General features: G+C 36.3%; 2 protein-coding genes across 3 annotated transcripts in view; one reads left to right on the top strand and one right to left on the bottom strand.

The window, feature by feature from the left end:
- Window positions 1-957: 957 nt before the first annotated feature.
- Window positions 958-15,250, bottom strand: LOC138319130 (lysophosphatidylserine lipase ABHD12-like). Its single transcript, XM_069262061.1, has 13 exons — window positions 15,071-15,250; window positions 13,496-13,626; window positions 12,704-12,812; window positions 10,244-10,351; window positions 9,860-9,936; window positions 9,333-9,447; window positions 9,239-9,280; window positions 8,548-8,585; window positions 8,190-8,269; window positions 7,713-7,795; window positions 7,421-7,499; window positions 6,858-6,985; window positions 958-5,798 (listed from the first exon to the last, which is right to left on the bottom strand). Exons 1-13 carry the CDS (start codon window positions 15,199-15,201, stop codon window positions 5,756-5,758), a joined length of 1,164 nt encoding a protein of 387 aa, XP_069118162.1. The 5' UTR covers window positions 15,202-15,250; the 3' UTR covers window positions 958-5,755.
- A 328-nt stretch (window positions 15,251-15,578) lies between these two features.
- LOC138319128 (lysophosphatidylserine lipase ABHD12-like) overlaps window positions 15,579-27,071 on the top strand; it is a 35,006-nt gene continuing 23,513 nt past the window's right edge. For both annotated transcript variants that reach the window (XM_069262059.1, XM_069262057.1), the window contains exons 1-4: window positions 15,579-15,643; window positions 22,660-22,769; window positions 23,943-24,054; window positions 24,416-24,526. In XM_069262059.1, coding sequence (XP_069118160.1) covers window positions 15,630-15,643; window positions 22,660-22,769; window positions 23,943-24,054; window positions 24,416-24,526 — 347 coding nt within the window. In that variant the 5' untranslated portion in view covers window positions 15,579-15,629. The remainder of the gene's footprint in view (window positions 15,644-22,659; window positions 22,770-23,942; window positions 24,055-24,415; window positions 24,527-27,071) is intronic.

The raw sequence follows: 27,071 nt of genomic DNA, 5'->3' as shown, positions 1-27,071 counted from the left end.
TTCCAGTGTTATAATAGCACTATAATTAATATTTATGTCAAGGCACGTCGTCCGTCCGTCAAGATTTAATTTAAATTGCTTCTTGTCATAGAGTTCTGCGTGGATTGTAACCAAATTTGGCTAGAAACATCCTTGGGTGAAGGGGAACAGAATTTATATAAATTTTGGCTCTGAACTCCCTGGGGCAGGAAAGGAGGGGACCCATAGGGGAAATAGAGGTAAATCCTTTAAATCGCTACTAGTTATAGAGTTCTGCATGGATTCTAACCAAATTTGGCCAGAAACCTCCCCTGGGGAAGTGAAACAGAGTTTGTATAAATTTTGACTCTGACACCCCCTGGGGCGGGACCCATAGGGGAATTAGAGGTAAATCCTTTAAATTGCCAGTAGTTCTAGAGTTCTACATGGATTGTTATTAAATTTGGCCAGAAACATCTTTTGGGGAAGAGGAACAGAGTATGTATAGATTTTGGCTCTGATCCCCTGGGGGCAGTAAGGGCGGGGCCCAATAGGGCAAATAGTGACATCAATGCCTTAGTAAGGAATCTTAGCGAGCTTAATTATGTTATGGTGTAGCACGTCTTTTGTCAAATTTCCCATACCTAACTGATATTAGGCTTTTAAAATGTATTCCAAAGAATGATCTTGATCATAACTCAAGGTCATAGGAGGTGAAATAACTAGTGTCTTAAAGTTTAAGAAAAAAATTATCTTGGAATCATTCCAAGTCACAGGAGTGGATTGGAGGAAAAGAGAACTCTCAAAAATTGAAAGAAGGATCAGCAGATAGGAGGAAGAAATATAGAAGTATGATGGATAACTCACCTTGATGGATTTAATATTATTCTAAGAGGTGATCATTAACCCTTAGGTTATCCTTCATATTCAGGGAAAATAAATGTAATATTGTACTATGGATGTGATCAATTAGAATGTAAGTTAAGACATAACACAATATTTCAAGAGAATATTTTATTAATGAAAACAAATGAATAATAATAAAAAGACTTCCGTGATTGTACAATAATATTGCGCTAGCAAAAAAAGTGCATTGAAATTGCAAACAGAAAACTAAAGAATTTGCGGCAGTGCACTTTCACTTCATCGCCTTGGATAAGATCTTTTCAAACAATAATACTGCAGGTTGGTATTTTTGACTGAAAAATAAATCACTGCACATTATCACAGTTGTACACATCAATTTTCAAGAAAAATTCCCGGAAAGTATATCTGCTTTGTGTAAAATCTTGACATTTTTCAGAAATCAATGAAAAAACACCAGACATTTTTGTGTTACTTCAAAATATTTGCAACTTTTTAACCAAGTGAATCTATTAACATGAAAAAAAAAAAAAAAAAAAGAAACTCTGATTAGAAATTGGTTCATGTAAAATCTTAATCTAACCAGTTTTCATGTTACATTTAAAACTGTACTTTTCAGTCTAATAGTTTAAGAGTACACTAAATATATATATATATATATATACGTACATAATGGAGACAGTTTTCAACATCACAACTACAAGGTGCTTCAAATGTTAAAATACACTATTACTAAAACACTTTCAGAATATATTCAGAAGCAAAAAAATCATTTCTTATTGCAAAGAAAATGATATAATACTAAATAATTTCAAAACCCTGTATTACACTTTCAGTGACAGAAAATTGTGAGGGAATGGAGCCGTCTATGAAGGAATAAAGGCACTTCAGAATTATTTAAGTGTTTTTTCATGTTCAGTAAAAACAATGAAGGAGGATATTTGTTCCGTTTAGTAACATATTCATTGAATAAATCAGTCATTAGATAATGTCTGGTAAGATCATTAGATTGATTTTATTTTTTCTGGGATATGAACTTCATACAAATGCACTACAGCTAAGTTTTGATTTTCAAAAGAAATGTTTCTGTGATCAGTCTTCGTATAGGAACATATGACATCTTGGTCATACCAGTCACAAACAATCACAACACATTTATCATGATAGCTATACTGCATTAGGATTTTCAAAACAGAACACACTTCAGGGTTACACAGCTTTACATGCATGTTCAACCAATCACACAACAGCTATACAAGGGGCCTATTGGACCTGTATCACCCACCAGCTGGATATCTCAGCCATTTTAGATTATTTATAAGATTTATTATAATGACCGATGTATAACCCAATGTCTGACTTAGGGAGATGGGAAGGAGTTCAGATCCAACCTAGCACTCTCTTATAGCTGATTCAAATGAATAATGTTGTACTGTATAACAGTGTAATATCGTAGGTGGTTTAGTTTCACTGTAGTCATGTTTTCACTAAAATCTGTAAATTCTTGACACCAACGAACTATTCAGAAAGACATTGATGCACTTAGAATTATAGGAATTAGAGAACCTTGATTTTAATCACTGCAAATATGCTCTGTATATAGGAAACCAGCAATTTCAAGTACAATACAGCATTTAACATTTGAAGTTTCCCTTAACAATTTAACAAACATCACACAATAAGTTAATGTTGGTCCTCTAGACAAGGTGAGCTAAAAGACAGGTAAAAATTTAGATCTAACAAATTATATTGCATTGAAAGAACGAGAATCACAGAGTCTCACAAACAAGTTAAACTATCACAATAATCATATAAAAAGGATAATACGCTGACCAGAGAGAATATTACATATATAAAATAGCTAATCACTCTATTTTTACAACATTGAAATTTTCACATAAATTCTGCAAGAAAGCTCTTGATTGCAAATTTACAGTAATTATTCATGAATATGTTGAAATATTGTACACACATGTACATGAAAATAAAGTGCTTTACTCAATGCAATCTAATTAAAATTATACCTTTTGTCACAATGATTGCAATGCAATAATGTGAGCTATAATTTTTATAGATTTATCTATAAGTTACTAAGTAAGCAAAATGTTTCAAAGAGAACACTATCACACTGTCAATGACTAATGGAATTCTGGTATATGAAAAATGTCAAATAAAATACTTACACTTAGTGAACTTAGGATATATCATAAACACATAATAATTTAATGATAGTGCAAACGTAATTATATCAAAAACATATATACCTTATATAAACAGGTTATAAATGCAATAAAAGAATGAAAGACATTTATAAAGACACTCAATTTTAGATCATTTTATGTAGTACATATATACCAAGTTCAACTTTAAGGTTTACACACACATGTATTCTTCTTTAATACAATTATGCTCAAAACATTTTGTTTGCAATAATTTACACCTTTACACCCAATTGTCAATAGTAATTTGTCTTAGTCTGTCCTTAGCTTGTAATTAAGGATTAACTTGAATAGATTTTGTATGTTATGGAGATATAACACAAAAATCTGAGTGTACTCTAAATAAACCGCGAAGCGGTTTATGATGAGAGTACACTCAGATTTTTGTGTTATATCTCCATAACATAAAAAATCTATTCAAATTAATCCTTATAATTCAATTTACTAAAGATAATCTCTTCAACATTTAAAATTCATTTTGGGACTCTTTTGTCTATGAAATTATTACGCCGTCATCTCAGCCAATCAGAAGCGACGTTACAAACGGCGACGCCATTTTTTCCTTTATGGGCTGATAAAGTAAATTGTTAAGCCAATGAAAATGCTCGTAACAAGCAAAATTGAATTATTCAAAGATAAAAAAAGGTGGAAGAATGAAATTTACATTGATCTGTTGATCATTGTATAAAAAGCTTGACAAAAGAAAACATATATAACACCTGTATTAAAATGTGCGTTGATGTAAGTCAAGTAAAATGATACAAAAACAAAAGATAAATTGATAAAATATGATATATAACATCTCTCCTTTATACTATTAAAGGGTGTCTGGACATCAACTTTACTGAAGAGAAGTGCTGATGGAATGCTTTGTGTATATAACTACATTGAATATACATATGTATATAATAAAAGCCACAATTAGTAATGTCTAATTTGTTTTTAAAAAAAAGTATTACCCGGTATTAGTCAAAAATAAGTATATTTTGTCCTATAAATCTTTTAGACGAGAGGAATAGCTCCATTTTAGTGTATGAGTATGGATAAGATACCAGAATAGATATAAAGTACACTCTACATGATTTAAATACTAGGCTGCCCTACTTCTTGTGAATATACTGCAGTATTTTGTAAGCACCAGATTTAAAATGACATTTTACTGACATTTCTCAGTACTAACCCTAATCAAGCACCAGTTGTTATCGGTAGAGCACCAATTTAAGGCTTCAATGATATCAGGATTAAATCTAGCTTTTAAAGCAGAAAAAAATTATAAACAGATGATAAAGAATTTTCTCTCTGAATGAGAATCATTACTTTTTGCAGTAAAATGAAGTCTTAGATTTATTGCCACACCAAAACACCTCTAACCTAATAATTAAATAATTGATGGATTAATAAACTGCTGCTAAAACGGAACAGAAGATATAAACAGATCTGATTCTGTAAATGAACTGTAACATTCAATAGGCAGTTTGTCTATATAACAAACAGTTACCACTGAACTCCAATTTTCGTTCATTTCCAGGTTTTTATGAATTTGCATCATGAGTTTGTGCTACAACTACGTAATAAATATTACTGTATAAAGAAAGATTAATTACACATAATCTAAAGCAATACATCATAAACATTTCTAAAATAAGAAAACTGCTAGGACATGTATGCTTAATGCAAAGATGACAAACATATTATTGTTGTAAAAAATCATTGAGAAAATGCAATAGACTTCAATGTAAACATGAGATATGCTCTGAAATACTAAAATGTTCAGATCTCAAAAGATGTTTACATCTGGTCTTTTCTGTGGTAAAAAGTCTCATTACACACCTTTAGTTAGTGTGAGAAATTACCTATAAATACTTGTTCAGATCTTAACTATGAATACCATTAAATACTTCACTTAATTGGAGATGTTATCAGTATACATCAACCATTAGTTAATTTGAGATGTCACCTGTGAATTACATTTTTATGTAAGAGAAAATCTCATCTATAAATATTGTTTAATATATGTGTTAATTATAGGTAGGTTAACTAGTAAAGTTAATGATGAATACTATCTACTCTCTCATTTAAAATATATCACTGACATTTAAATACATTAACACCAATAACTTCCATCACAATCAGATCTGTTCAAAAACGTTTATACCACCCAAAAACACTTTAACAATCTTAATTAACCTGAGATAAAACAATAAAGAACAACAACAACAACAGCACACCTAAGCACCACAAGTAAGGTATTACAAATCTAAGGCATGAATGGGCTCCCAACACTGCCAACACACAGACTCATTCCTCCATCAGTATCACAATATGACACACTAGAAAATATCTCTGGGTATACTACATAGTGTTATAAAACTTCTCTGTTTTTACTATTAGCCAGTACCTGGACACATACCATATACCAAAGTTCCTTCTGGAGCAAGTGAAGTGAAAATTAATTTCTGTGAGTTAATTTCTACCACATTTACACTGAAAGGTACAATGTATGAAATTTCAAAATCTGCGAAATCTAATCTCCGCAAAGTGAATTGGAAATGGTAATTGTAAAATTGGGTAGTCGTGAAAAAAATTTGGTTTACAGTAAAATTAATGAAAGCCTTTGTATCATCTCCTTAACTGGTGTCCACTCCCTGACAAGTCAAACTTCCACCATGACATGTTGGATATCTAATGATATGTGGCATTGTCAGTCTCCAGATTTACTGGGTAGTCTTTTCTTCCTCACATGTGTCTACAAATTTGCTGTAAAGAAAAATCATGATTCAATAGGACAGAGCAAATGATGAACAGTCTGATCATAGTATGTATACGTATCCTAGCTAGTGTTAAAGGGACAATTCAGTGAGGCTAATTCTGTTACATAACCACAAAGCAAAATATCACATAAATATATTGTTCTACATATCTTATGAAACATATACCAAGAAATATTGACAAATTTCACGAAATTGTTAAGTATTTTGATTGTTGTACCATTGAAATTCCAAATTGTTGATAAATACGATTAAGCAGGTACAACATTTACGCTGTACCCATACCCGGGCCAATGTACGCACGTTAAACTAATGCAATACATAACCACTTAGGAGTTGATGGAATTATTTTTAGACAAGAACATGCATCAAATAAGGTAAACACACTACTGTAAGAGCGATTTGAGTAGTTCTAGACAAAAATTCTTTACTATACTGACAAGGGCCAGGGTTCGTTATACAAAACATCTGACCACTATGTGTAATGGCGGACAGTAAGCGAGTTTGAACATTTCACATACATTTCTACATTTCACTGCAGTGGGCTTTTCTGACATATCACAGTAAAACCAACTAATTTAATTTCCATTAGAACTGGTTTGTTTCTGAAATATGTGCAAATTTTAATGTACTCTTAGACTGAATTTTCCCTTTAACAGATAAAGCAATGACATTCATGGAATGTCATTTAATTTCACAAAACAGCTGAAAGAAGCTTCTTTGAAAGTTTTAAGCACTGGGCTGTTTGTTGGAAATGAATGATAGCTTGAAAAATTAAAATATATCAAATCAATTTCTTTTTGCTTCAACAGTAAAATAGGAAAGTTCAAACATGCTAAATGCTGTCCAGCAACCAGTAGGTTGATTTTCCCTATAAAAGGAGAAGTAGTTGTTCTTTGTAAGTTCTAAATATAAAAACAAAGTAAATGTAGAACCAAATGATGTAGAGGTATCGGTATATCAATACCATGTACCGTTGTAGTGGCTCTAGTTTTGGAATCTGGTGAACTTATGTATAAACTGGTAACATACAGTGACAGATTAATACCTGATAATGCTGGGTAGCTCTGGAGCCATGAAGATGAGCTTGTGTCCGTATCCATAGCTAGCATTGAAGGAGACAAAGTCCAGTGGACCACTGTTGGTTGGACGTGTCTCTGATGCAATGCCATACAGCTGGAAAGGTCAGATTTGTATAATTAACTTAGTTATTTACATTTAACAGAATATCAGATTGTCCTTGTTAATCTACACTTTGTATGCTTAACATTCAATAGTTCTAATAATAAAATCCTCCCTACATAATTATTAAATGCATACCCAGGTATTTATTTCATTCATTGAAACATGTAATTGTATACAATAATTTGAGAGTGAACATGTGTACATTTATATACATTATACTTATGGTAACTAACATCCAGCACGTGGTAAGTAACATGTGGTTTACCAACGTTAACCTCAGATATGGAGGGCAAAGGATAGAATATTGAGACACCTTAATCACTAGCCCATATAGTCCTGAGGACAGTAATATAAGAGTGAACATTTATACAATATACATGACACACTAGCTAGTCATAAGGAACAATGAGCCAGATAAACAACTACCTTTTCCCCTAACTCAAACGGCACAACTTTATCATCTTCAGCATGCAGTATCAGTAGAGGTGTTGTCACGTGAGCAATGCTGGAAGCAAATAAAACAAAATATCATGCACCGTGTAACATATAATATATATCTATATTTACGAAGTGTTTCAACACAATATTGTCCAAAAATTGAGTAAAGAAAATTTTTCTGAGCTCTTACTACAATAACAGTAATACAAATATTAGAAAATAAATTACCTGTTACTAAATATATATCAACCATTGATAGCTTCTAGGTAGTAATACTCACTTTTTGTCTGTGGTGAAACTAATATTATTCTGATCAATGGTGTCCAGGAACACAGCTTCAAACCATGGCAGCATTCGGAAGGGCTGATATCAAACAGAAAGGATACATAATGGTAAAATCTTATTCAAATAGAGCAAAATCCAGACTTACTAAAACAGATTCAACAAGACTGGATTGGAACAGGCTGTTAAGGTGGAATCTCAAAAACACCCATTAACCTATGAAGTAAATGGTCTGTTATTTACAATATTGATCAAGTACAATAAAATAGATCTTGGAGCTATGAATTCATCTACACAGATAAATCCACTCTTTGATATATGTTATTTAAAAATCTGTACACTCTCATACAATTCTGTAAACACATGAATACTGGCTAACTTTGTTATATCAAACTTTTAGTCATTGGAAATGTCTGATTAATTCATCTATAACATGAAAATTAAATTATTCATAGACCATATTAGGTTAACTTACAGCTGTGAATGGATGTTTGGAGGCAGCTTCCCTTATATTAGTAAATGGAGATTCCAGTATCACACCCAGAGGTTCCTCACCTGGTAACACAGAAATCAGGTCTCATCATATAGCATATGAGTTATTCTATATGTTACAAAATATCATTTACAAATATACTTGAATTCTACAAACACTATTGTAGCAGAAGGTGAAAATTCATAGACTTGATATATTGAGATTATAAACAGCATACAATCAAAATGGTTGTCTATATGTATATACTCTGAATACTCTGATGAGAACAACAAGGGCTTAGACTTGCATAAGCTAATAAATTGTACACTAGGAATAAATATAGAATGTACAATCAACATACCTTTCTCACACAGCATCTTTGCCAACTTAGTTGTAATTCTGAAAAGATGATGTAAGATGAATTCATTCATACGAATACATTTGTTATATAATGTGTCAGTGTTTTACTATGAGATGTTTACAGGAGTACATAATGTATTACTGAAGGATGACCCTCAACAATAGTATTATATGTATCAGTGTGGTAACACAAGTGATTACTATGTCATTATGATTTATACAGCACTAACTTTCTGTGTCTCATGTTGTTGTTTCATATCTAAATGTTGAGAAATGGAAATGTGGTTACCTAAGTAATTGCCTAAATAAGGTAACTTACGCTGTCCCGAGAAAGTGTCCCCACAAAAATACAGGTGTGTTACTTACGCAGTCCCAAGAGAGTCTCCCCACAAAAATAAAGGTGTGCTACTTACGCAGTCCTGAGAGAGCGTCCCCACAAAAATACAGGTGTGTTACTTACGCAGTCCTGAGAGAGTGTTCCCACAAAAATACACGTGTGTTACTTACGCAGTCCTGAGAGAGTGTCCCCACAAAAATACAGGTGTGTTACTTATGCAGTCCTGAGAGAGTGTCCCCACAAAAATACAGGTGTGTTACTTACGCAGTCCCGAGAGAGTGTCCCCAAAAATACAGGTGTGTTACTTACGCAGTCCCGAGAGAGTGTCCCCAAAAAATACAGGTGTGTTACTTACGCAGTCCCGAGAGAGTGTCCCCACAAAAATACAGGTGTGTTACTTACGCAGTCCCGAGAGAGTGTCCCCACAAAAATACAGGTGTGTTACTTACGCAGTCCTGAGAGAGTGTCCCCATAAAAAATACACAAGTTTTATCCACTTGTACATAAAGTAGCCATCAGCTACTACCCCATCCTCAGTAGGCACTCCCACCGAGTCGGCCCAACCTAAAATAATGAAACTAGCTTTTACTCAGTGCTAATTCTACCAAGTCTGTCCATACTATGATTATATGACAAATTCCAACTGAGTCCACTTCAGCTGTAACATACATAGCAATGTAAAACATACAGATTAATCAAATGTATGATTGAAGGTGAACATCAAAGAGTTAAAATGTTACACATCAATGAAGCTAATTTTATCATTCAATTAGTTCACCTACATGACCTTTAAATATATATGTAAAGTAGGAAAAGTAAAAATTTCAAAAAGAGCTATATGTAATATGTCTCCTATACAATACAGTAATTGGGATGGATAAATTATCATGCTGTTAGGTTTCAGGTATACAGGATATTTGTTGATAGGCTTTGTGTGGTGACTGTCAAAATGTGAAAGGCCTAGGATCAAACTTACCTCTATAGTCAAAGGCTATGACATGGAAGCCCATGGAAACCAGAAGTTTGTACAGCTGTACTCTGTGCCAGCCAGCTCTATAAGTAAAACACCATTAACTAAGTTAATTACTCATCAAAATTTGGGAATGCAAATTTGTTATTTACATTATAATTTCACATCAGGTAGGTCAAACTGAAGTTATACATTTTTGGTGTAACTGCTGAAAATTATGAATTTTCATCATCCTCTCATAAGCTCCCTTTACTTCAGAGTCTTGCACAGAAGAATGTAATTATAAAATGTAGCTAAGTCATTTGACACAAGACAAGTGATTTGTTCAGTATTATGATAAAGTTTTCTTTAACCCATATGTTAGTTAAAATGCTTCATTTCTATATATACCTTGATCCTGATGTTCCATGAAGATAAAGGAAGATAGGTTTACCATCTTTGAGTAAGTTTTCATACTGGCTAAACTCTACTTCAGCTTCTGACTGGGGAATCAAATGCCTGCAATATACATAGCTTAGAACATTACTATTAAGACAGGTAATTCACCTCTGCCTAATAAAATGTAACAACAGATACCTTAATGCAATAAAATCAATTTATTCTACACCTTGCTATTGCAATCATGACAAAACACTTTTTTTTTATTCCTCATTAACATAAAGCTATCAGTATTGCCTATCTAGGTGTTAATTTCCATCATACCAGATATAAATGGCCGGTTGCTAATGTGCACATGCACTCTCTGATGTACACAGTGGTAATGATTTGTAGGTCATAACAAACATTGACATGTACCCCTTCATTAGAAAGCTTGTTACCAGTCCCTAAGTTGTTGACAAGGTTTTCTCAGCAGAATTTGAATACTAGATTATCTCCCCCTAGTTTGAAACTTAAAATCAGACATGTTGCCACGACAAAATTTTAGTGATGTTTTTAATATTCTTGTGACAAGTGACAAGTCTAGTCTTTTGTAACCACAGTTTGTACATGTTATCAATGTACTAATTATGTATGAAGTGGTTCAAGGCCAAAGAAACATTTCTTTGGAGTAATCGATTTACACCTATTGCTACCAGTCTGAGAATATCCTTCATAGAAAGGGCTAAAGGACACTTGCACTATATACTCACCAAACTCCCTCCCTGCTGTGTTCTATTACACTATACTCACCAAACTCCCACCATGCTGTGTTCTACAACACTATACTCACCAAACTCCCATCATGCTGTGTTCTATAACACTATACTCACCAAACTCCCATCATGCTGTGTTCTACAACACTATCCTCACCAAACTCCCACCCTGCTGTGTTCTACAACACTTTACTAACCAAACTCCCATCATGCTGTGTTCTACAACACTATACTAACCTAACTCCCACCCTGCTGTGTTCTACAACACTATACTCACCAAACTCCCATCATGCTGTGTTCTACAACACTATCCTCACCAAACTCCCACCCTGCTGTGTTCTACAACACTTTACTAACCAAACTCCCATCATGCTGTGTTCTACAACACTATACTAACCTAACTCCCACCCTGCTGTGTTCTACAACACTATACTCACCAAACTCCCACCCTGCTGTGTTCTACAACACTATACTAACCTAACTCCCATCATGCTGTGTTCTACATTACTATCCTCACCAAACTCCCACCCTGCTGTGTTCTACAACACTATACTAACCAAACTCCCATCATGCTGTGTTCTACAACACTATCCTCACCAAACTCCCACCCTGCTGTGTTCTACAACACTATACTCACCAAACTCCCATCATGCTGTGTTCTACAACACTATCCTCACCAAACTCCTACCCTGCTGTGTTCTATAACACTATACTCACCAAACTCCCATCATGCTGTGTTCTACAACACTATACTAACCAAACTCCTACCATGCTGTGTTCTACAACACTATACTAACCAAACTCCCACCCTGCTGTGTTCTACAATACTATCCTCACCAAACTCCCACCCTGCTGTGTTCTACAACACTATACTCACCAAACTCCCATCATGCTGTGTTCTACAACACTATACTCACCAAACTCCCACCCTGCTGTGTTCTACAACACTATCCTCACCAAACTCCCACCCTGCTGTGTTCTACAACACTATACTAACCAAACTCCCACCCTGCTGTGTTCTACAACACTATCCTCACCAAACTCCCATCCTGCTATGTTCTACAATACTATCCTCACCAAACTCCCAGCCTGCTGTGTTCTACAACACTATCCTCACCAAACTCCCATCCTGCTGTGTTCTACAACACTATACTCACCAAACTCCCACCCTGCTGTGTTCTACAACACTATCCTCACCAAACTCCCACCCTGCTGTGTTCTACAACACTATCCTCACCAAACTCCCACCCTGCTGTGTTCTACAACACTATACTCACCAAACTCCCATCATGCTGTGTTCTACAACACTATACTAACCAAACTCCCACCCTGCTGTGTTCTACAACACTATCCTCACCAAACTCCCATCCTGCTGTGTTCTACAACACTATCCTCACCAAACTCCCATCCTGCTGTGTTCTACAACACTATAGTAACCAAACTCCAACCCTGCTGTGTTCTACAACACTATCCTCACCAAACTCCCACCCTGCTGTGTTCTACAACACTATCCTCACCAAACTCCCATCCTGCTGTGTTCTACAACACTATCCTCACCCAACTCCCATCCTGCTGTGTTCTACAACACTATAGTAACCAAACTCCCACCCTGCTGTGTTTTACAACACTATCCTCACCAAACTCCCATCCTGCTGTGTTCTACAACACTATAGTAACCAAACTCCCACCCTGCTGTGTTTTACAACACTATACTCACCAAACTCCCACTCTACTGTGTTCCTCTACCTGTAAGTAGAAGTTCCTGACAGAGTGCCCTAGACCAAACTCGTCTGGCTTCGTAACGTCTATAAACGGGGGCCATCGGACTGTCAATCAGTAATAGATTTGCAACTTAATGAACAATATGACATTTGTAATCACCCAGATATCTAGTTTCCTAGTCTCTGTAAATTCATATTGAATGTTCAAATAGAAACCTTGAGCTCTATAACTATACATGTAATCTACATCAATTGGTATCTGGTAATATATAATGAGATATGTGTGTTTCTGCTCACTGTGAAAATACATACCACTTCATTATAAACATAGTTCATTACACTTATATCACAGACATCTTATACGAACCTTGACAAGGAATGAAAACTACTATGTTATAACCATGACTTTGTTGTAAGCATGTTTTACTGTACTGTGTGTGTCTTAGATCAAGTTCCGATAATCATTGTTAACAGAGTGGTAGCACACCTATAACAAAAAGAAACTACAAGTGAAGCGTATTGACTATACAGCTTCATGTAATGAGCCCGGTGAGAAAGACGAACACTGGTTCATGCTAGACCATGCTTTATTCCAATTGTACTCAGCGTCATGTGACGTAATACACAAGTACACAGTACAATGTAATATCCGGAGTAGGGTCCAGATTCTAACCATTATCTACGTAACCGTTATGCTAGTATATTACAACATGTATAACAACTGTGGTTGAATTGAAAATTATGATCACCTGATAATTTTTTTCATGAATTCAATGAGTCAAACTTACAGTTATTGAGGAACACAGCTTTGGATTGTATCCAAGGATTTGTCAGGATAAGTACTGGAGTAAGTACATGAAGACAAAACAAAAATCCCAAGGTCACCTTCATGGAGAGTAGAATTAGTCTCCATAACCATCTGTAACACACAAAAATCATACCTTTAATTAGGTTAATTTGATTTAGATATCTTTAAAAGTACATGTTCCAAAAATATCAGGAAAAAATAGGGTTTCTATTTAAATGCAGCCATTTAATATAAGTACATGTTCTTAAAATATCAGGAAAAAATAGGATTGCTATTTAAATGCTTCCCTTTAATATAAGTACATGTATGATTGTTTGGATGATAAAGCGTTTAATTAGCATATATGATAAACTTTATTTATTTTACATTGATTGCAAAACAAGTTATACAACTTATACAAATCACTTTCGATGGCCCGGATGAAAGCGTGCGAGGGGTCTTAGAGTGGGAGGAAACTGGTGTGCCCAGGGAAAACCTATGTGATCGGGAAGGTGACCCCTGACATTTTCACATCCTTGCCAGGAATCGAACCCCAGCTGGCTAGGTGAAAGGAGAGTGGCTCAACCACCAATTAGCATATATTAATACCTTATTTATTCTGAGCTTACTTGTCAAAGGTCAAAGGGTGAAAAATAAAGAAATAATTAAGATTCATTACACGCGCACAAACTCACAGTTTTTACAGTTTATCATATTTGTCACATAATTGTTAGATGTTCAATTTGATATATGTAGCATAATCAGTGCAAAACCTAGTTTTGTATATCGTTATATACTGATATATGCAATAATAAATTGATATAATTTTGATACAGAAATATGTATGTATCAGAGAAATTAGAATATTGTTCCCTCTTCTCTGTTTTTATCAGTAATAATTATGCTGTGGACTTTTTTCTCTCCCTCATTTTCTCTAGTTTTCTATTATGCGGTTTGACTGGTTGGACCTAGTTGTTGTTTATGAATTTAAGACAGACCTGGTGATTTTATATTGTTTTCAGTCAAAGCCTTAAAGCCCTCACAGGCCTGTATCATAAACTGCAGGTCAGTCAGGATTTGTACTTAAAATAATGACGTTTACAAACGGCCTAAGTAACTGCATTTAATGTAGTACAGTACGTTTTAGATGATGCTATTTTTTTCGTATTAAAGACCATGCAAATTACTGCCAACTAGACCAAGTTAACATGGCACGTAATGATGTGCCAGCTAGGCCCACATCACCACAGGGCACCGACCGCTCCAGACAGACGACGCGATATTATGTAATATTCAACACACAGTCGGGAAGTATAGAATAATCCAAATAATCGGATTCGGATAAGAATTCTGCTTATTTACACACATTTAACACAATTATTTAAAAACTCCGCATTGACAGTCGTCTGATTCTACGCTCATGGTTCTATTCTACATACGTCGTATTATTTTTACCGTTAGCATTGCTCTTATTACATGTAGGATATCAACAAACCATCCCCTGTATGTAACGCATGAGTGAACACACACATCATTATGGTCGAGCATTATTTACGCAGGAACATAAGACAAATACCCTGGTAAGACTGGTCCAGATCCCTTCACTACATCAGTGTTCAACACCTGAACCTCTTCTTCCGGTTCTTCTTCTTTGTGCACCGTTTGTATTTTCACTGGAGACTGTTTTCTTTTCCGAGTACTTGACATTTTGCAGGCCTACACAGAGCCGATTCTTTGTACTTCGACCTCAACCAGAAACACACAGGTAAATCAAGCTGCGTTTCGAGCGCTCTGATTGGACACCACTTTCCATAACCAATCAGATGCTTCGTTATAAACACGATTGGTAATTGTAAACATTGGAACACGTGCTGGTGCTTGTCAAATGATATTTAATTTTTGCGGTCCCAGTGTTTAGCTGTAAGTGTCCTTTAAGTTGCAAGTTACAATTTGTACACGAATTTGATATCACTTTGTCTCCAGTCTAATGATTTAATTAAATAGAAATGTTTGATTAGGTTTCGTTGTTATTAATTATCAGTGTTTCAACTTTCTGCATTTTTATCGATTGCATACCGAACGCACCGCGCCGTAAACGCACGTCTTGCAAAACATGAGGTTGTGAAGGACTAGACATGGACTTTGTATGGTACATAGGCCTAATTCTTGTGTTATCTATAATGTTTTTTATTGCTTGGGTATATGTATATTTAATTGGATATATCAATGCATTGACTTTTATTTTGATGTAGCTTAAATACGTGGTGCTTATTAAATTATCGCATTTTTTTGGATGGAACAAGCATCCAATATGGCTGCCATGACATCTGAATGGTAGAATATTTGAATATTTTTTTTTTGGCCTACTATAAAGCCTTTTTTATCTAACAAATGTGTTAATGATCAGAAAATTATTTAAGAAGAAGATGAATGCATTGTATCCAGACAGAGAGAAGTTTGTGATGTTTTTAACAGGTTGGGCACTTTTATTTTGATGTAGCTTAAATACGTGGTGCTTATTAAATTATCGCATTTTTTTGGATGGAACAAGCATCCAATATGGCTGCCATGACATCTGAATGGTAGAATATTTGAATATTTTTTTGGCCTACTATAAAGCCTTTTTTATCTAACAAATGTGTTAATGATCAGAAAATTATTTAAGAAGAAGATGAATGCATTGTATCCAGACAGAGAGAAGTTTGTGATGTTTTTAACAGGTTGGGCACAACCCTGCATATGGGTAACAGTTGCCCATTTGAGTAACAGTTACCTGTTTGCAGTAATCAATAAGCTACCCAATTGAGTAATTATGTGAAAAGAAAACGCATAATGTTGTTATAAAAATTATTATCAAAAAAGGGCGTCATAATTTTTAGAATGCCTTACAACTGATCAAAGACTCTTAAGTTTCTGTGGGTGAAATATCAAATTCTGTTGTAAGATGACAATTTAGGTGCTATCCATTGACTTCAGTGTATAGCTATCAGGGAAATTCAGTGCAAATGTCATGGTTACCGTAAATGAGTTTTACCTGTGTTCTATTTTTAGCACCATAGTAAGCAATGGAGGTGGTTTCTTTTGTGACTTTTACCAAAATTGAGACAATGAATTTTGTCCCATTTTGATTAATAATGTACTATGTTATGTTAGTAATGGTAACATGTCAAAATTATTACGCCCTTTTTTGATAAAAAAAGTTTAAAACAACTTCATGCATTTTTCTTAAACAATATTCCTCATTTGGGTAACTTATTGATTACTCAAACAGGTAACTGTTACTCAAATGGGTAACTGTTACCCATATGCAGGGTTGTGCCAAATCTGTTTAATGGTTTTTTCTCTACAGTTGCAGATGATATTGGTAAGGATCTGGAGGGTGTGTAAAACAACTTCATGCAAATTTTACTGACCACCCAAGTGTTGTTAATATTACAAAAACCATGTGTGAAGGAAATGAAAACAATGCTTTTAATTTTCAGCCTGTAGATGAGGGTGATGTAAAAAACATTTTTCCTTGTTGATTGTGAAAAAAGCTACAGGTTTTGATGGTATCTCCTCAAAAGTTTTAAAAGCTGGTTCAGTAGCTTTTACTCCTGTTATAACATCCCTTTTTAACCATTGTGTAAAGTTTTTCCATTTTCCTGATGCCCTGAAGAAAGCACAGGTCTTACCGATTTTTAAGAAAAACAACCCTATGGATAAGAGTAACTTCAGGCCTGTAAGTATTTTACCTTCTATGTCAAAATTTTTGAAAGACTTATTCATAACCAATTAGGTGAATATTTTAAGTCAATTTTTAATCCCTTCCTAGCAGCGTTCAGGAGCGGTTATGGTTGTCAGTCTGTCCTGCTGCAAGCTCTTGAGGACTGGAGGCAGGCCTTGGACAGCCATCGGCATGCAGGAGCTATTCTGATGGATCTGTCCAAGGCATTTGACTGCATTCCTCATAACCTGCTACTCGGGAAACTGCAAACTTATGGTCTGGGTAAGTCAGCTATTGACTTCATTGGCAGCTACCTGAGTGACAGAACGCAGCAGGTCAGACTGGGGCCAGAGACCAGCGAATGGACAGATGTGAAGAAGGGGGTCCCCCAGGGTTCTATTGTGGGATCTCTGATTTTCAATATTTTTATGAATGATATTTTTATCTTTGTTGACAAATGTGTTTTATATAATTATGCAGATGATAATACTCTCTTTAGATAGGTGATAGTTTTTTACATCTGAAAGATTGCTTAAAAAAAGAGAGTAAAGTTCTAATAGACTGGTTTAATTTTAATGGTATGAAAGCCAACCCAGAGAAGTTCCAGGCTATATGTTTTGGAAAGAAGACAAAAAATTCTATGAAATCTTTTAACATCGATGGCCTTGAGATTATGTGTGAAGATACTGTAAAACTTTTAGGTGTAGATATTGTCTTTGTTCTTAAATTTGATGCACACATATCTCGACTCTGTAAAAATGCTGCCAAACAACTTGCTGTTTTAAAATAACTGGGAAATAATCTTACAAAGAAGGGGAAAATTACCATTTTTAAGTCTTTTATACTTTCAAATTTCAACTATTGTCCACTTGCCTGGCACTTTTGTACTTTGACAAATACTAGGAAAATGGAAAAAGTCCAGGAGATAGCACTTTGTTTTATTGACAATGACTGTTTCCCCAGTCTTCGATATTTTAAGGAGGCACAAACTTTAATTTTTACATGTAAAGCGTATGAAAGATATGGCCTCTGAGGTTTTTAAAATTTTAAATGATATTTCTCCTCATATTTTACAAAATCTTGTTGAGAAGAAAGAAGTTTTTTATAATCTTAGACAGGAAAACCTGGTAAAGATTCCAAGGGTAAACACCTCCACTTATGGAAAGAGATCTTTTTGTTTCGTTGCTTCTCAGGTGTGGAACAGTCTGCCAAATGAATGTCGGCTAGCTGAAAACTACAATTCGTTTTGCAGACTGCTTCACACCTAGGATTTTTTACACTAAATTTTTACACTTTGCTATATTAGCCACAGGGACCTGGCACAAAAATTTTTAACCAATAGTATACATATATAATATATTATAGTATCAAGGGTATAAACTCGGCGGTCGAGAAAAACGGACCTATTTTTTAAAAACCTGTGATTATTTTAATAAATGGGTTCTATAAAACATTGACAGATATCTTACCTTAAAGAGAAATAATTTATCTTTCCATTGAGTGCTTGATGAACGAAATTGGCCAAGTATTGACGAAGTTATGGCTTGATGAATCGGAAAATTTACGAAAAATATGCTAGGTAGACATTTCCCTGTCCGGTCGAAATGTCATCTCGGCTCTAATGGGTACCTCAAAAACCAAGCCAAAATCACAAAATCTAGGCTTGTGGTGGTAAACAGTATCCATAACTGTGTTCATCCACAATCTCCTTTGTAGGTGTCATCACCCGTACTTTGTAGAAACTCCATTTAAACATCGTGTAGCTCACTTACTTAAACCGTCACCGCCATGTTCATTTTTCTCTCGGAACGCTTCTCGACTTTACATAAAGTGACTACATTACGCAAATTATGTTATGTTGTGGTTGTCGGTAAACTCGAGAAGCGTTCCGAAAAACAAATGAACATGGCGGTCATGGTTACATTTTTGTAAAGTAAGTGAGCTACACGATGTTTAAATGGGGTTTCTACAAAGTACAGGTCATGACACCTCCAAAGGAGATTGTGGATGAACACAGTTATGGATACTGTTTACCACCACAAGCGTAGATTTTGTGATTTTGGCTTGGTTTTTGAGGTGCCCTAATGGGCCGAGACGACATTTCGTTAGTTTAAAAAAGTCGTGCCAGGTCCCTCTGATAAAAGCATTTATGTACATTACACTTCAGTGTCTTAACCTATTTTGTGTAACATTTGTGTGACATACAGGTGTAATTATTAAGTTATTACCTTTAAATCAAATTTTCTTATTTCTGCTAAACTGTGATAGCTGTTTCCAACTAAATATCATGTATCTATTGCATGCTTGTTATAGTTAAATTGTTGTCTGTCTATATATATATTACCTGTTTGTACTGTGATATTTTTACATATGTTTGCCGCAAGAATAGCACTACAGTGCTAATGTTATTATGTTCCTCATGTATGCGACTCTAAATAAAACTTCTTGACTCTTGAATAATTAACAATTATTTGTTATCCGATGGAGCGAAACTTGGAAAGATCAAGGTATATATATGAAAGCTAGGTAATCAATATACTCATTACAAAACAAATTAATCTTTTATCACACAATTCAGTTATGAATTCAAGATGGCTGCCAATATTTGAAGGCATTTGATTGGAGGAAATTAAGATGATGAAACTTTTAAATTTCAGGACTAGTCAACAAATCTGTACGCTGTCAATTAATTAAAATGTGTACCATATGAAATTCCTATGCAGATCGATTGTCAGGATATACAAAAAATGTAGCGATACTTGAGAGAAGCTATATAGTAATAGCGAAGAGTATATAGGACATCATTTATAATTATGTTAATTAGATTCTATGTATATTTTAAAAAAGTAAGAATAGAGTTATATTTCTATAAATATTATTTCATTAATTATTTCATTTTTTTAGCTCGCCTATTCGAAGAATAGGGGGAGCTAATGTTGTCACCCCGGCGTCAGCGTTGGCGTTCGCGTCAGCGTTGGCGTCCCATTTCACGTTAAAGTTTTTGAGCAAGTTTCTGTTTCATCAATTGTTTAAGCTTAAGTCATCATAAATGTTTATGATTTTATTTTACTAATGTGTATGGATGCTGAACGTGATAATACAACCAATTTGGGGCCCTTTAGGGGGTTTTTGAGTCTGTTAATTTGTCATATTTCCATGTTAAAGTCTTTGAGCAAGTTTCTATTTTGTCAATTGTTTAAGCATAAGTGATCATAAATGTTTATGATTTTATTTTTAGCCCACCATCATCAGATGGTGGGCTATTCAAATCGCCCTGCGTCCGTGGTCTGTCATCCGTCGTCCGTCCGTAAACAATGCTTGTTATCACTATTTCTTAAAAACTGCTGCAGTGATTTTGTTCAAACTTCACATGGAGGGTCCCCTTGGTCCATATTTGTGCCATACAGATTTTGAGGCTGATCGGAAAAACAAGATGGCCGCCAGGCAGCCATCTTTGATTTTGGCAGCTGAAGTTTGTTATCGATATTTCTTGAGACTACTGTTATCGATATTTCTTGAGAACTACTGAAGGGATTTTGTTCAAACTTCACATGAAGGTTACCCTTGGTCCCTAGTTGTGCCATGCAGATTTTGAGGCTGATCGGAAAAACAAGATGGCCGCCAGGCAGCCATCTTTGATTTTGGCAGTTGAAGTTTGTTATCGATATTTTTTGAGAACTACTGAAGGGATTTTGTTCAAACTTCATATGAAGGTTATCCTTGGTCCCTAGTTGTGCCATACAGATTTTTAAGGTGATCGGAAAAACAAGATGGCCACCAGGCAGCCATCTTTGATTTTGGCAGTTGAAGTTTGTTATCGATATTTTTTGAGAACTACTGAAGGGATTTTGTTCAAACTTCATATGAAGGTTACCCTTGGTCCCTAGTTGTGCCATACAGATTTTTAAGGTGATCGGAAAAACAAGATGGCCACCAGGCAGCCATCTTTGATTTTGGTAGTTGAAGTTTGTTATCGATATTTCTTGAGAACTACTGAAGGAATTTTGTTCAAACTTCACATGGAAGTTACCCTTGGTCCAGGCGGCCATCTTGGATTTTTCTCAAAAAGTGCTGAAGGGATCTTTCTCAAATTTAATATGTAGGTTCCCCTAGGGCCCTTGTTTTGCATATTGCATTTTTGGACCAATCGGTGAACAAGATGGCCGCCAGGCCGCCATCTTGGATTTTGATAGTTAAAGTTTGTTATGGCTATTTCTCAGATAGCACTGAAGGGATCTGTCTCAAATTTTATATGTAGGTTCCCCAAGGGACCAAGTTGTGCATATTGCATTTTGGGACCGATCGGTCAACAAAATTGCTGCCAGGCAGCCATCTTGGATTTTTATATTCAAAGTTTGTTATTGCTATTTCTCAGAAAGTATTGAATGGATCTTTCTCAAATTTCACATGTAGGTTCCCCTAGGGCCCTAGTTGTGCATATTGTGATTTGGGACCGATTGATCAACAAGATGGCCACCAAGAAGTCATCTTGGATTTTGATAGTTGAAGTTTGTTAGGTACCGCTATTTCTCAAAAGGTACTGAAGCGATCTGTCTCAAATTCTATATGTAGTATGTTTGAAAAAGTTTAAAAAGTAGAGAAAAGATCCATCTTTCCTTTGTCAGATATAGATCATTCTTTGGTGGGCGCCAAGATCCCTCTGGGATCTCTTGTTCTAATGTGTATGGATGCTGAACATGATAATACAACCAATTTGGGGCCCTTTAAGGGGTTTTTGAGTCTGTTAATTTGTCATATTTCCATGTTAAAGTTTTTGAGCAAGTTTCTATTTTGTCAATTGTTTAAGCATCGGTCATCATAAATGTTTATGATTTTATTTCCCTAATGTGTATGGATGCTGAACGTGATAATACAACCAATTTGGGGCCCTTTAAGGGGTTTTTGAGTCTGTTAATTTGTCATATTTCCATGTTTAAATAGTAAATACTTGAACATCAACTTCTTCTGAATAGGCGAGCTTTGCTATTCTCCAACAGCTCTTGTTATGATATACCAGTCCAACAACTTTATAGGTATAGCACAATTAGTATTGTGTCTTACTTTCCCATATCAGATATTTCTCAATGTTGTACATCTTAATTTAAGGAATGAAAGTCATTTTAGATCAAGCGCAGTAGAGAACTGTCACAGTTAACTTAAAGAAGTGAAATGTAAAGCAAAAAATGCACTCTTATTTACTTTGACATGTACCAAACAATTAAGCTTTGATTTTTTGCAATATACTGGAATGGAGTTTATGATTCCGAAAACAATTACTGAATTTCAGAGTCAACATGGAATTACCACAATCATTTTCCTGGTACACATTTGAATAGTTGCCAGATACATGTATCTTTCTGCTTTCTATCTGCACTGTTGTACAAGCCAATAGCTATATAGAAATGCCTACCTTGATCCACTTGAGTCGTACCTATATATAGAGTATAATTATGTTACAGGTATATTGCAGCAGTGCCAGTGACATTTTTCTTTGCACTTTATGTAGTACTTCCAGCTACCCTGATCATCAACCCATGGCTACAGACTTATATTGTATTTCTTAACTTTGGTAAGTCTCGCTTTATTCTGCTTCATTTTTAGCTCGTCTATTTGAAGAATAGGGGGAGCTAATGTTGTCACGTCGGCGTCGGCGTCAGCGTTGGCGTCCCATTTCACGTTAAAGTTTTTGAGCAAGTTTCTGTTTCGTCAATTGTTTAAGCTTAAGTCATCATAAATGTTTATGATTTTATTTTCCTTATGTGTATGGATGCTGAACGTGATAATACAACCAATTTGGGGTCCTTTAGGGTGTTTTTGAGTCTGTTAATTTGTCATATTTCCATGTTTAAGTTTTTGAGCAAGTTTCTATTTTGTCAATTGTTTAAGCATAAGTCATCATAAATGTTTATGATTTTATTTTCCTAATGTGTATGGATGCTGAACATGATAATACAACCAATTTGGGGCCCTGTAGGGGGTTTTTGAGTCTGTTAATTTGTCATATTTCCATGTTTAAATAGTAAATATTGAACATCAACTTCTTCTGAATAGGCGAGCTTTGCTGTTCTCCTTGCAACAGCTCTTGTTGTGTTAAACCCAGCTGTTCGTTCAATTTAAGTAATCCACAAATGACTAAATGTATATATGTGGTGGTTTGAGCCTTTTTTTTTAACTCCAAATCCATATTTTTTTGAAAAATTAGGTTAAGAAATTGATTAAAATCTTGTTTTTGAAATATTTAGTACATGTACATACATCCCTGTGATTCAATTGTAATTTTGCTGCTTTAGTTTCTTATATTTTTGACAGTTTTTGTCTGAAACAAATGAAGAGTAAAATGTTGAACACACTTCATATTTACTGATGATAACTAGACACTTAAATACATATTTAGGAGATGCACCAAGGTTGTTCAAGGATGCTCTCTATGATGTGTAGATTGCAAAATTGACAAAATTTCCACTTTTTCATAATTTATGCACATATTACCGTAACAACTAAAGCTGCAATGATACACAACCATCATATTTGTTGTATCAAAGGTGTACATGTGTTGATACTTGAAATTCAACACTTTAATCACCGAATAACAAGTATGAAATTTGACGGATTTGGAGGCCATAAAGAGCACAAGCTACATGTTGTATATAGTCCTTTTATATATAATATTATGCATGTACCAACTAATAAATATTTGATATACCGTAACTTATATAATGTATCAATTATTTCTCTGTTGTAGTGAAGGCACCATTCACAGATTATTCTAAACCAAAGAAACTTGGAAACAAAAATCTAAAAAGTGGACGTAGTTTCCATCTATCAGTGACAAGGAGTGTTAACATTGGAGTTTGGTGTGTATAATTCTGTAATCATCAAAAATCTTTATTTGATTTACTGGTAAAACTTTTAAATTGAAGTTTAAATGAGCTTTCTAGTTTTAATTATATAAACAGTTATCTAAAAGTTTAGAATGAATCTTGTCTACACTCTGCTAAAATCATTTGATACGCAAGCTTTCTTTGTCCAAATGTTCTGGTGGCAGTGAGGTGACTGCTGTTTGAATAGCCCTTTCTGATATCAGTGTTATAACGGGGGCTAAAGCTTTGTTGATTACATCTGTCCATAAATAATCTGTTTTACCAATATTTTCATACATATACAGCAGTTTAGTACAAACTTATAATTAACACTTAAATGGTCATTGTTTATCAGGCACATCCTTCCTGAGAGTATACCAGAACCACACCAGGAAGAAGACTACACCCGCACACTACAGGATGGCAAACCTATCATTATATACCTTCATGGAACTGCAGCTACGAGGTAATAACATGATAATAGTCTATAAAGTGACTGCCAGCTAATTTACTGAATATTGAAGACCATGAGGCATTCTTTTTCTGATGACTTACTTCTGACATCCTCAAGATAACACTTTGATGACCCCTGACATCCTCAGTGAACATCCTCAGATGACCCCTAACATCCTCAGTGTGATGACCCCTAACATCCTCAGTGTGATGACCCCTGACATCCTCAGTGTGATGACCCCTGACATCCTCAGTGTGATGACCCCTGACATCCTCAGTGTGATGACCCCTGACATCCTCAGTGTGATGACCCCTGACATCCTCAGTGTGATGACCCCTGACATCCTCAGTGTGATGACCCCTATGACATCCTCAGTGTGATGACCCTCAGTGTGACATCCTCAGTGTGATGACCCTGACATCCTCAGTGTGATGACCCCTGACATCCTCAGTGTGATGACCCTCTGACATCCTCAGTGTGATGACCCCTGACATCCTCAGTGTGATGACCCCTGACATCCTCAGTGTGATGACCCCTGACATCCTCAGTGTGATGACCCTGACATCCTCAGTGTGATGACCCTGACATCCTCAGTGTGATGACCCTGACATCCTCAGTGTGATGACCCCTGACATCCTCAGTGTGATGACCTCTGACATCTCAGTGTGATGACCCTACATCCTCAGTGTGATGACCTCTGACATCCTCAGTGTGATGACCTCTGACATCCTCAGTGTGATGACCCTGACATCCTCAGTGTGATGACCCTGACATCCTCAGTGTGATGACTGACATCTCAGTGTGATGACCCCTGACATCCTCAGTGTGATGACCTCTGACATCCTCAGTGTGATGACCTCTGACATCCTCAGTGTGATGACCCCTGACATCCTCAGTGTGATGACCCTCTGACATCCTCAGTGTGATGACCTGATGACCTTTGACTGTCTCAGTGTGATGACCCCTGACATCCTCAGTGTGATGACCTCTGACATCCTCAGTGTGATGACCCCTGACATCCTCAGTGTGATGACCTCTGACATCCTCAGTGTGATGACCTCTGACATCCTCAGTGTGATGACCTCTGACATCCTCAGTGTGATGACCTCTACATCCTCAGTGATGATCCTCATGTGATGACCCTCTGACATCCTCAGTGTGATGACCCCTGACATCCTCAGTGTGATGACCTCTGACATCCTCAGTGTGATGACCTCTGACATCCTCAGTGTGATGACCCCTGACATCCTCAGTGTGATGACCCCTGACATCCTCAGTGTGATGACCTCTGACATCCTCAGTGTGATGACCCCTGACATCCTCAGTGTGATGACCTCTGACATCCTCAGTGTGATGACCCCTGACATCCTCAGTGTGATGACCCCTGACATCCTCAGTGTGATGACCTCTGACATCCTCAGTGTGATGACCTCTGACATCCTCAGTGTGATGACCCCTGACATCCTCAGTGTGATGACCTCTGACATCCTCAGTGTGATGACCTCTGACATCCTCAGTGTGATGACCTCTGACATCCTCAGTGTGATGACCTCTGACATCCTCAGTGTGATGACCCCTGACATCCTCAGTGTGATGACCTCTGACATCCTCAGTGTGATGACCTCTGACATCCTCAGTGTGATGACCCCTGACATCCTCAGTGTGATGACCCCTGACATCCTCAGTGTGATGACCTCTGACATCCTCAGTGTGATGACCTCTGACGTGTGATGACCTGACATCCCTCAGTGTGATGACCTCTGACATCCTCAGTGTGATGACCTCTGACATCCTCAGTGTGATGACCTCTGACATCCTCAGTGTGATGACCCCTGACATCCTCAGTGTGATGACCTCTGACATCCTCAGTGTGATGACCCCTGACATCCTCAGTGTGATGACCCCTGACATCCTCAGTGTGATGACCCCTGACATCCTCAGTGTGATGACCTCTGACATCCTCAGTGTGATGACCCCTGACATCCTCAGTGTGATGACCCTCTGACATCCTCAGTGTGATGACCCCTGACATCCTCAGTGTGATGACCCCTGACATCCTCAGTGTGATGACCTCTGACATCCTCAGTGTGATGACCCCTGACATCCTCAGTGTGATGACCCTGACATCCTCAGTGTGATGACCTCTGACATCCTCAGTGTGATGACCTCTGACATCCTCAGTGTGATGACCCTGACATCCTCAGTGTGGACTGACCTCTGACATCCTCAGTGTGATGACCTCTGACATCCTCAGTGTGATGACCTCTGACATCCTCAGTGTGATGACCCCTGACATCCTCAGTGTGATGACCTCTGACATCCTCAGTGTGATGACCTCTGACATCCTCAGTGTGATGACCTCTGACATCCTCAGTGTGATGACCTCTGACATCCTCAGTGTGATGACCTCTGACATCCTCAGTGTGATGACCCTCTGACATCCTCAGTGTGATGACCCCTGACATCTCATGTGATGACCTGACATCCTCAGTGTGATGACCTCTGACATCCTCAGTGTGATGACCCCTGACATCCTCAGTGTGATGACCTCTGACAT

Source organism: Argopecten irradians, chromosome 3, assembly GCF_041381155.1.
Source record: "Argopecten irradians isolate NY chromosome 3, Ai_NY, whole genome shotgun sequence".
NCBI lineage: Eukaryota > Metazoa > Mollusca > Bivalvia > Pectinida > Pectinidae > Argopecten > Argopecten irradians.
The sequence above is the reverse complement of the archived record's forward strand: the minus strand, read 5'-3'. Positions and strand labels throughout refer to the sequence as shown.

What these genes read in the sequence shown, in the direction of transcription:
- LOC138319130 (XM_069262061.1), bottom strand. Translation starts at nt 15,201, where the DNA reads ATGTCAAGTACTCGGAAAAGAAAACAGTCTCCAGTGAAAATACAAACG. An exon ending in GGACACTCTCTCGGGACTGC is followed by an intron (nt 8,586 to 9,238) that starts GTAAGTAACACA and finishes TCATCTTTTCAG; the next exon opens with AATTACAACTAAGTTGGCAA. An exon ending in GAGCTACCCAGCATTATCAG is followed by an intron (nt 5,799 to 6,857) that starts GTATTAATCTGT and finishes TTTTCTTTACAG; the next exon opens with CAAATTTGTAGACACATGTG.